The following is a 10,258-nucleotide window of genomic DNA, read 5'->3' on the forward strand; positions in this document are numbered from 1 at the left end:
TTCTCCATTTTCTCTGGTTTTGGAACAGCTGATTCCATTCCAATTTTCCCAGCTGGGTTACTTGAAAACCTTCTCTCCGTTTTTGTCTCTTTTTCCGCTTGCAAATTAAATAACATCCGTGCCATATGGCCCACAACCAAAACGGAAAGTATCTCTCATAAGATTAACAAGCGCACCACCACAACACAAAAAAAAAAAAAAAAAAAAAAGGGACGAGCCAACAAAAATTTCCTCCACAACCCAACCCAGTTCTCGGCTATATTTGTCGTCCCATCCATGATCCAACTATGAGTGTTTATAGTAATCAACGACAGAGCACATGCCGGGGTTAGATGTTAAAACAAATGTTGTTTCCCAGCCAAAACGATCCACATCTCTTCTACATTCCGTCTTCTCTTCTCCGTGGCGCACACGTGATAATTTCATCAACCCTAAGAATCATCTCAGCAGCCTCTGTTGCAGAAAGCAATACGGCCTGCTTAACTTTGAATGCTTCTGAAATTCCTAGTTCCGCCATATCTCCAACCTGTCGAAATTTCGGAATTAGAGGATTCTGTGCATGAATTGAAACCTAACTACAGTCAAATTAGGACTCCTATGCAAAGTCAATAAATAGCCCCATCTTCTGTTGTCTTCTGAAGTCATTAAAATTTGAGAAGAAGAAGAAAGACAGAGCCAAGTGCTTACAGAACCAGTGATGACATCAATTCCAGCAGTGCATCCTTCTTTTTGGTGTTCTGCGCGGAGTTGAGCGATCAACTCAGCACTTTCCAAACCAGCATTGTCTGCAATGATGGTTGGAATTGCCAAGAGTGCCCGCGAGAAAGCTTCAATTGCATGGGACTTCTTTCCGGGCGTCTTCTTGGCCAGCTCATCGACTTCCTTTGCCATGATCATCTCAGGCCATCCGCCTCCCAGCAAAACCCTGCTGTCATTGACTGTCTGAGACAGCACGCACAAGGCATCATGCAGAGATCTATCAGCCTCATCGAGCACGTGATGGCTGCCAAAAGGATAATACAAATCATTTTGTAACATCTTGAAGAAACTGAATTGACATCTAAACTTTAAGAGCAGACACAAAGAAGCTTAACAATAGAGCAAATAAAATGGCAAGGATTTGAACATTTAATAAAATAAACATTATTATAGAAACCTAAATAAAATATTCCTTTCTGGGTAGGACTATCTATTGGTTAGAAGAACGGATAACATACACGAATCTGACCTACAAGTGGAGTTGAAACATAATCCAATCAATTAATAATGTAATCTTCAATAGAAAACCACTTGCCAGGCCCAAAAGCAAATGGGATATATGAACTTGCATGTTCTATAGATTTAAAAATTGTTAGTTTACTTAATCTCTCAAGAGTAAGCTATTAGGAGGTGAGCCAACAATAATTCATATTCTAACAAAAAGCAATTGATAGATAAAAACATGGGTCTGTCATCTAAGTGTATTCTTAAATCCCCAATTAGAACCTGATTTTCATACATTTAACCTAAGGTGTTGTATCGCAACCAATCCTTTTGGAGCGTTTTGTTCATATCAAGAAATAGGAGAGGAAGAAGAAACACCACTATTGAGTTTGTTTATCACGTTATATTCATGGTTAGGGAGAACTGGACAAGCAATTAAAAGGAAATCCAACATTGGAGAGAAAGAGAGAGAAATGTTTTCTTGACATACCTAGCACCTCTCAACACTATTGTGCAAGCCTGACCCATTCCAACACCAGAAAAATGGATCAACTTGTCCTCACCAATCATGATTTCCTCAATGAGCTTGCAGTGCCCAAGCTTAACAGATTCTGGATTGTCAAAGGTCGATGCAATTTCACCCCCAGTTACTAAAGCCAGGCGCTCAATGCCATCAAAATCAGCATGTTCAATTGCAAGGATTCCAGCATCTGCAAAGAGCTCCTCCGGGAAATTGTAAATCAACTGTCGGTTAACAAAGCAGTTTATGTCATGACCTATTATCTTTTGAACCTTTTCTCTCATCTTTTCTTTCTCAGCCCCTTCAATTTCAGCAACCTTGGACATTGAATCAACACGAACACGGGCCCCATAGATCTTCACTTTGTCTGTGTCCATAGCAGTATTTGCCACCAAAATCTTTGCATTTTCTATGCGTTTGGGCTGCCCAATACCTATTTTCTTGTCAAGAATGAACCTGACCAAGCAGAATCTAAGTATATTAGCAAGAATGGACCACCATCAACTAATATAGAACTCTAGTCCAATCAAGAAATTTAAAGATAGAGCACTTTCTATCAAATGTCGCCTAGCTTCCAAAGTACTTAAAGCTATCTACATATACATGCGTACATATACATACATATATATATATATATGTAAAGCCTATTTTACCAAAATAAAGGAATTAGATTATCAATCTAGAAAAGTTATATGCGCCTTGTAATAAACATGAGACTAACTGCAAGTTCAATTGCAACATGAAAATAGAACATAAGAAATAAATTCAACATAACCCACCCTTCATCTAAAAAGGAATCTTTTAGGGATCCCCCAGGCTTCTTTATGATCAGAATAGCCTCTAAGTTAGTGCTTCCCTGTCATTGTCAAGATTTTTGTCAAACAATATGAGCAGAAAATTGGAGCTCAAGTAGTTTTACAACAAAGTAAAACAATTACATGCAACATTGTACCAACTGCACAGTAAATCACAATTTTACAAACAAGGACCACCACTTAGCTTCATTTCGAAACAGTTTTTGAAAGCCCTGAGAGATGTGAATTAATGAATTACCTTAAGTCGTAGTACAGCATCCACAGCAAGTTTAGCAAAATGTTCTTTGTCCTGTGAGAGAATTTTGGAACTCAAAGTAGTCCTTGCAATCTTCATCAAGTCTGATTTGAATTTCTCTACACAATCCAGCATTTGCAATCTTAGAAAAATTACATGAGTAAGGCTATCAGAAAAAGAAATGCCTTATCCAGGATTGAACATGAAAATAACGTAGGCCTAGAACATCACTTTAGAATTACAAAAGAAAGCTTACTTAATGACATAACTTTTTAACAATCATATTAAAGGACACTCCACAAAAGGCTAAAAAAAATGGATATAGGCTCTAAACAGCAATAAATACCAGAATCGGTCTTATTATCCACGACTTTCTCCAGCAGGGCTTTACGGGCACATTCAGCTGCCATTCGAAAACCTAAACAATAAAATACAGAATTGTTTACAACATCACCTAGTGTTAGTAAAAATAGCATAAGACAATTAACAATCACGTAACAAAACCTGAGATGATAGTCATTGGGTGAATCCTTGCGTTTACGAGCTTTTCTGCTTCCCTTAAAAGTTCACCAGCCAAAACAACAACAGAAGTTGTCCCATCACCAACTTCATCATCTTGTACTTTTGAAATGTCTAGCTCCTACGTTAAGATAACTAAAAAAATGCAGAGCTGATAATGTGCTTCAAGAACGGTTCTCGCAACCTTATACAAGTATAATGACAAATAGCAGGAATTCCCAAAACCAGTTATAAGCACCATAATAATACCAAAAAAACCAACTATAAGGATACCAACTAGAACTTTAGCAGCAGGATTGTCAATGTGCAGGGACTTTAGAATGGTGGCACCATCATTGGTAACAGTAACTTCATGTCCTCTACCTGTTGATTGTAAAATTTTATCCTGCAAAGCATATTTTGGAGAACCAATTTTCAAATTTTCTATCAAAAAATATAATTATAAGTGTTCTTTAATTTGCAATGTATCACAATAATGCAAAATTACTCATTTAAAAAGAAAAGGAAAAAAAAAGGAGTTTACCATTCCCTTTGGTCCTAGGGTTGTCTTGACCAAGTCAGCTATTGCCATTGCACCAATAAACGATGCCTAAAATAATTATAAAAAGAACAAGGATAAGTAAAAGTCAGTGAATGGGCATTAATAACAGCAGTATTTACAAATAATGGTATTGAAAGGCTTTCCCATCATAACTCAGACTCTACAGTATTGCATTGTGTGTTGAAAGAAAGAAGCTTAATTTCAGAATCTTGTTCAACTCATTCGTTTTTCACAAGCATTAAGAAAAATAAAGATTTATGCTCTACAATAAAAGAAAATAAAATATTGGAACCATCAGATCAGGCAATGCGAAATGTTGATTAACTCAGACTCAGTAGTACAAACTACAAAGACAAAAACTAAATTAACTAATACGCGAAACTCACCATTCTGGCCCTCTCCCCTTTCTCTTCGCTCGCTTCATCTTTGAAAATTCTGTCGATCTACAACCAGCCAACATTATCATTATTCATTAGGGTTGAAACTCAAATTCCCACAAATAAAATATTAAAAAAGAAAACGAAAAAGTTGCAAGCATTATTAACATGAACATACCGCCATAGAAGAGAAATGAATAATTGGTGGACTAAATAAAATCTGGAAGAAAAAGATAGTTAGAAAAGCAAAAATAGATGTTTCAGCCAAGGAAATGACTGTTGGATTTGATTTTGAGTTGCAGCTAAAAGCAGTGAGTCATTTTGAGAACTCAATGGGTCCGTTCACTTCGCTGATTCGAGTTGAGATGTAATTTTATATGAGAGTTTTTTACTGTAATAAAAAAATTAAATGTGATTGTTTGTGAGAGCTTTTTACTGTAGCAAAACTCGAATTGGTGAAGTAAACGGAGCCAATAACTACACGAGCCCTTTCGAAGAAGAATAAGGAGGAGGAGGATGAGGAGGGGAAAAAGAGTAAATTGCACACGGAGTCCCCAAATGTTTGGACCTTTGGCATTTGGGTCTCAATTTTGAAAATTAGATTTTAGGTCCCTAATTTCCCTTCTCTCTCTCTCTCTTTTTTTTTTTTTTGCAATGAGGTTCCTATGGTAGATATTTATTTGGAGAACTAGGGGATGTTTGGTACTTAGATTCGTTATCTGATTTGAATCATGGTTCGTGGTTCGCTTCAGTATTTTCTCTCACAAAAAATACACGTAAATCGAAAATAATTTTAATCACATGATTTTAATTCATGAACCAAACGTCTCCCTAGATAACACTTGTTTCACTTCAAAAATGGGAGTTTGGGTACCTATTTGTCCAACTTTTCGAAATGAGAACTAAGTGCCAAGAAAATAGGAGTTTGGGACCCAATTATATAAATTTTCAAGATAGGAACGCAATGGTAAAGACTATGGGGACCCTGAGCCGATTCCAATTTCCAACATATTTGTCTCTTTTTATATGTTCGTTCATGCGGTTCTTTATTTTGATGTCGTTTTTGTAGTTGGTGCGTTTTCTTATGACGTTTTTTTTAGTCGTGTCGTTTTCTAGGATACTAGTATATTATTCTCACATTTTTGTGGTTTCACAATATTGAGAACAATATGAACGGTGAACAAGAAAGAGGATGGAAGTGATTCTGAAAACTTAGGAAACAGAATTTGCAGAATATGACGTAACTTTCTTTTTTTTTTTTTCTTTACAGTATCGTTTGTTATAAATGGAAACTAACAGTGTTTCAAGAAATGTAATGTAAGAAGTTGTAGTAGAGAAACAACAATTAGTGCATTAATTGAGTTGTTTGGTCATGATAGCCTTTAAAGTGAGCATCACTATTGTAATCTGGAAAGCGAACGTTTAATCGACGGAGCCAAATGGAGTGAAGAATCATGTGAAAGACATCATATCTCTTAGGAGTTGCATTGACCAGAAAATGTCTCTGCACCAGTTTCAGTGTCCTTTGAAGTCTCGAGTAGTGCCGTGTGGAAATCCCCATCAATATCTCCTTAATCTTGGGTATGTCATTCACCTTAATCTGGACGGAAAACGACTTCCAATTCAAGACGTCGTTAAAAGGCGGAACATAGCCGTCGGAGATCAACACTGGGACGCATCCGGCGTAAATGGCCTCCACCACTCGGGGGCTTGCCACCTCGTAGCCACTAGGGCAGAGGCAGAACTTGCTCTTTTTCATCATGTCTTGGTAAGACACTCGTCTAGGAAGTTGGTCGTAGACTTGGACGTCCTGGTCTTTGTTTTTCCATTGGTTTAGAAGTAAGTACCTTATGTAGCCGTGTAGACGACCTGCAAAGAAAGCCAAGATGGTGCGTTTCGAAGGAGAGGGCCCACCGAGCCCCCTGACTTCGCCTGTCAGCAGATTGATCTCCGGGAAGGATACGTCTTTTGAAGGCCTAAACCCCTCCGAAGTATTTGCGTTGCACAAAGCTCTGATGGACCTGTGGTATAGATGTGGCACAAAAGATGATGTACTAGGTCCCTGCATTGTTAATGCGCATCATCACTAGACTAAAAGATTTTGTCACTTTGGATTAATTCTTCTACTTCTCAAAGAATTTATGAGTTTGCTTACACTACAAGCAAAATAAAAATGTACTTCAAAAAAAAAATAAAAAAAATTGCCGTGAAAAGTTGTTGGATTAATTACGTGTTACCATTTCTAAAATCTTTTACCAAGTAAGTAGATTGCTTGTAAATTAGAGTTGAGACGACGACGACGACAACCACAAAAAAATAAAAAATAAAAAAATCAGGTTTCCCAATTTTAGGAGCCCCAATAGTAATTCAAAAATGGCCTTTTAAACTTTGATCTTTCTTGTGCATGGTGTTGACCTCGTTTTGAATTTTTGTGATATGGAAGCCTTACTGGATAAGCAGTAATCAATCAAGGCAAAACAAAGATAAAGAAGTTATTCCAGTGTCAAGAAATGATTAGAATGGTAGCAATAGACTATATTGACAAAAATGGATATACCCATCCATTTTGTAAAAGAATTTGAAGATAAAAGGTGTCTGGGGAATCAATTTTTTATCCAAATATGGAAATCATAAATAAATCCTGGAAAAGAAAGAAGAAGACATAACGAATAGCAAGGAAATGCTAAACACATACGGGATCGGGAGACACTAATATATAATTATTATGGTATTGAGAAATCGTGAAAGAAATTGTTTTGCCAAAATTACAATCTTCTTTTTTTTGTTGTTGCCAAAATTACAATTTAGTTAAGGTATTTTGTATTTTGTGCTACTGCCTATATATTGGAACCTTAAAGAATCCTTACAATAAACATACGTTGACCAAACTTAAAACGAGTATTGAAATTTTTAACCTACGAAAAATGCTAAACATGTATACATACGCTTTGCAGTAATACTCTTTTTGAAAAAAAAAAACAAAAACTCAAGGCAAGGCAATAAGTTACGATCGGTCAAATAAATGTTTATTTTTCATTACTAGATTCTTAATTTCCCACACAAGAGATGGAGAAAGCCAACAAAATGGACAGTAGAAGCTACAAAAAAATAAAAAATGGTGGTCCTATCTTGTATTCTTCAATGGCAACAAAACAATCAAAATTAGATGGGAAGCAGTGAAGAAAAGAATAGAAGGTTAAAATGAAAGTAGAAAAATTAAAGAAGTTAGTAATTACCCAATCATGACAAGAAAGCATGAAATGGTCGGCACCAAGGCTGCGGTTCCAGAAGGGATGTTTATGTGCAATGAGATTCATGTAGTCGACGACGACACGCCGCATGGGTTTTGTGTCATGAGAATCCGGTACGTACAAGTACCGAACCATGTTCACAACGCTAAACGGCAAGAAATACACGAGTGCCTTGTTGGGATCTCTTGTCCGAAACAACCCGCCCTTTTCTATCTCATGGATGAATCTTCCCTCCGATGAGTATATGCTTCTACATGGCCCGTCATGAAACACCGGCGGTTCTCCTTCCTCGTACACGTATATCTTCATCAACTTTTCCATTTCTAGGTAACTCCTAGATCAGTTAATACATATATATATATATATATATATATATATTGGTGATGGATCCAAAAATTAATACAAGTTTATAACTGATCAGAACATTATATATATAAATTATAACAATTTTCATGATAAATGAGAGAGAATATTAAAAAAAAAAAACATTATAAAGTAGTTGGAAGAAGATTAGAAAAATTGAGAGAGAGGAGAGAAAAACTACTTCTATATCGAGAATAATTTTGGAGGAGAACAACAAGAAACTAAGAGGAGAGGTAACTCTTCAAGCATCTTATATATATATATGTATGTATGTATGTATGTATGTATATACAACCTGTGGAAAGCATTTGGGTTCCTGTATATGTGTCCTTTTGGAGTAAAGTCCGGGTCTGAGAGCGAGTCATGACTATTAGGGGTGAAGTTCCTGGCAACAAGAGCAGCTTCCCTTATGGAAGCCCTTACTTCAACCAACCTTGCTTCCAATTTATGCAGACTGCTGCTCAGTTTTATTTTTGCAACATCTCTGCTTCTTGAATTTTGAGTACCACTTTTATTCTGATTTTCTTCTCCCTATTATAATTATTAGACCAAGTAATTAAATATTAACAACACCAGATAATTAAGAATTAACTCATATGTAATATAGTTCATACACATGAAGAAAATGAAGAAGTTGATTCCTTTTCTTACTATTTGAGAAGCTGCTTCGGGAGTCGATGATATGGTGCGAAAATCGGGTTTTGGGAAACTGATTAGGGGAGTTTCTGCGGGTGCTAATTGAATGGAGAGATTAGCAGTAGTTGCAGCTGAAGATGAATTATTACCTATGATTCTCCATAACTCAGATGTTGGGGAAGAAGAAGAAGAAGAAGAAGAAGGGGTGGTCACCAGAACCGAATAATTGGAGAAAAAAATTACCAAGAGGGCCGCCAAAGGGATAATGGGCAACACCACAAAGATTGAAGATGTAGAGAAGACTGGACTCATGAATTTTCGCTCCCTTATCCCTATCATATTCTCTCTCTCTCTCTCTCCAAAACCACACTAATTATTAAACTTTTATACTAATAATTATTCTCTATACAACGTGATATATGTTCTTTTTCTTTTCTTTTTTGTGGAGCTGTGGTGTATGAGACATAACTTGACGTACGGATGCTAGTTGCACAATATATACCACATGGGAATAAAAATGGATGCATTGATACGGCGTTAATTGATGGAGACTTTATGCGTATAACACCAACTTGCCTTTTGGCTGCTCAATATTGTTTGTGGTTTCAGTCATCCTCGTTTTGTCCTTTTTTTTTTTCCCCTTCAAAACGTGTCTCTATTCCTTATTTATTTACTGAAGTCGACAGAATATTTGCTCTGTTTCTGTGTTCTGCTTTGTAGAGACTTGAGATTGTATGATGGGGGCAAAAGTGTCAACATTGTTGAATGTCTGCTGCCACGTGTCGAATCTTTATTTTTTTGTGCTTTTTTCATCAAAATTATTATACTTTTTTTGCACGATCCAATGGATATTTTACCCCTTCCCTTTTCACATGCAGCATGCCAACAAATATACGGGGCTGTTTGATTCCGTTTTTCAAGGACTAAAAATTAAAAATGCTCCGAGAAAGTCGTTTGGCAGCATTTTTTGAAAAACATAAAATGAAAACGTTTTTTCTTTTATTCTTAAAAACCCAACAAAACTGAAAACGATTGAACCATTTTCATTTTCTTAAAAACTCCAAAAAATCAACCACCCACAGTCTTCTCCGACAACCCCCCCCCCCCCCCCCACATAAGAGATTTCATCTATTAATAAAAAAAATGACAATTCACATGTAATACTAATTGATACACAAGAGTTGAGATTTGAGTTAGTATCCCTAATATTACTCTTTTTTTTGTCGCAATGACAATTAGCAAAAATGCCTTTCTCTGTTCTTTTAATTCTTTATTCCAATAAATTCTAGACTATACAACGATGCCATTTTACAAAAAAGTAATAAATTAACAAAAATTAAGGTCTTGTTTAGTTCAACGATTCAAATTGTTGATTTAGTTTTGAGTTGTGGTGATTTGAATTGTGATTCAAATCGGTGTTTGGATATGCAAATAAATTGTAATTCGAATTGGAAATAAATATGAACTGTGTTTGGATAAAGTGTTGAAAACTGTCATTCGAGTTTTGTAACAAATTTATAAAATCTCATTATGAATGACATCTAAAAAAATGCAATATGGATGGGGGATTTGTTCCTCTCTTCATTATGAACACATTAAAAAAAATCATCTAAATCGAAATTAAAACAAAGAAGTTATGAAATTTTTAAGCTTAAAATTGAAGAAAAAGAAAAAATAAAATAAGAATTGTTTTTACTATAGGATTGTTAAAATTTTGTGGGGGTGGTGAATTATAAAATCTAAGGGTTTAAACCATTATTAATGGTTTGAATTGTTCTTACAGTGTCATCTACCAAAC

General features: G+C 35.8%; 2 protein-coding genes across 2 annotated transcripts; both read right to left on the reverse strand.

Annotated features, from left to right (window-relative positions):
- Positions 1 to 4,609, reverse strand: LOC21396286 (T-complex protein 1 subunit beta). Its single transcript, XM_024165645.1, has 11 exons — positions 4,389 to 4,609; positions 4,220 to 4,276; positions 3,816 to 3,881; positions 3,566 to 3,677; positions 3,278 to 3,406; positions 3,120 to 3,191; positions 2,777 to 2,892; positions 2,503 to 2,579; positions 1,694 to 2,179; positions 688 to 1,003; positions 1 to 526 (listed from the first exon to the last, which is right to left on the reverse strand). The coding sequence occupies exons 1-11, from the start codon at positions 4,392 to 4,394 to the stop codon at positions 380 to 382; spliced, it is 1,584 nt and encodes a 527-aa protein (XP_024021413.1). The 5' UTR covers positions 4,395 to 4,609; the 3' UTR covers positions 1 to 379.
- Positions 4,610 to 5,459: 850 nt separating this feature from the next.
- On the reverse strand, positions 5,460 to 8,888 carry LOC112091589 (probable glycosyltransferase At5g03795). Its single transcript, XM_024165634.1, has 4 exons — positions 8,476 to 8,888; positions 8,120 to 8,355; positions 7,447 to 7,795; positions 5,460 to 6,272 (listed from the first exon to the last, which is right to left on the reverse strand). The coding sequence occupies exons 1-4, from the start codon at positions 8,797 to 8,799 to the stop codon at positions 5,556 to 5,558; spliced, it is 1,626 nt and encodes a 541-aa protein (XP_024021402.1). The 5' UTR covers positions 8,800 to 8,888; the 3' UTR covers positions 5,460 to 5,555.
- Positions 8,889 to 10,258: the final 1,370 nt, after the last annotated feature.

This window comes from Morus notabilis, unplaced genomic scaffold, assembly GCF_000414095.1.
Source record: "Morus notabilis unplaced genomic scaffold, ASM41409v2 Scaffold1195, whole genome shotgun sequence".
NCBI lineage: Eukaryota > Viridiplantae > Streptophyta > Magnoliopsida > Rosales > Moraceae > Morus > Morus notabilis.

Excerpts from the sequence above, each read along its gene's own strand:
- LOC21396286 (XM_024165645.1), bottom strand. Across the intron at positions 2,893-3,119 it reads GGATAATAAGACCGATTCTG|AGAAATTCAAATCAGACTTG; the intron begins GTATTTATTGCT and ends TGGATTGTGTAG. Across the intron at positions 2,580-2,776 it reads ATGCTGTACTACGACTTAAG|GGAAGCACTAACTTAGAGGC; the intron begins GTAATTCATTAA and ends TGACAATGACAG.
- LOC112091589 (XM_024165634.1), bottom strand. The coding sequence starts at position 8,799 with ATGATAGGGATAAGGGAGCGAAAATTCATGAGTCCAGTCTTCTCTACA. Across the intron at positions 8,356-8,475 it reads CCGAAGCAGCTTCTCAAATA|GGAGAAGAAAATCAGAATAA; the intron begins GTAAGAAAAGGA and ends TAATTATAATAG. Across the intron at positions 7,796-8,119 it reads AACCCAAATGCTTTCCACAG|GAGTTACCTAGAAATGGAAA; the intron begins GTTGTATATACA and ends TAACTGATCTAG.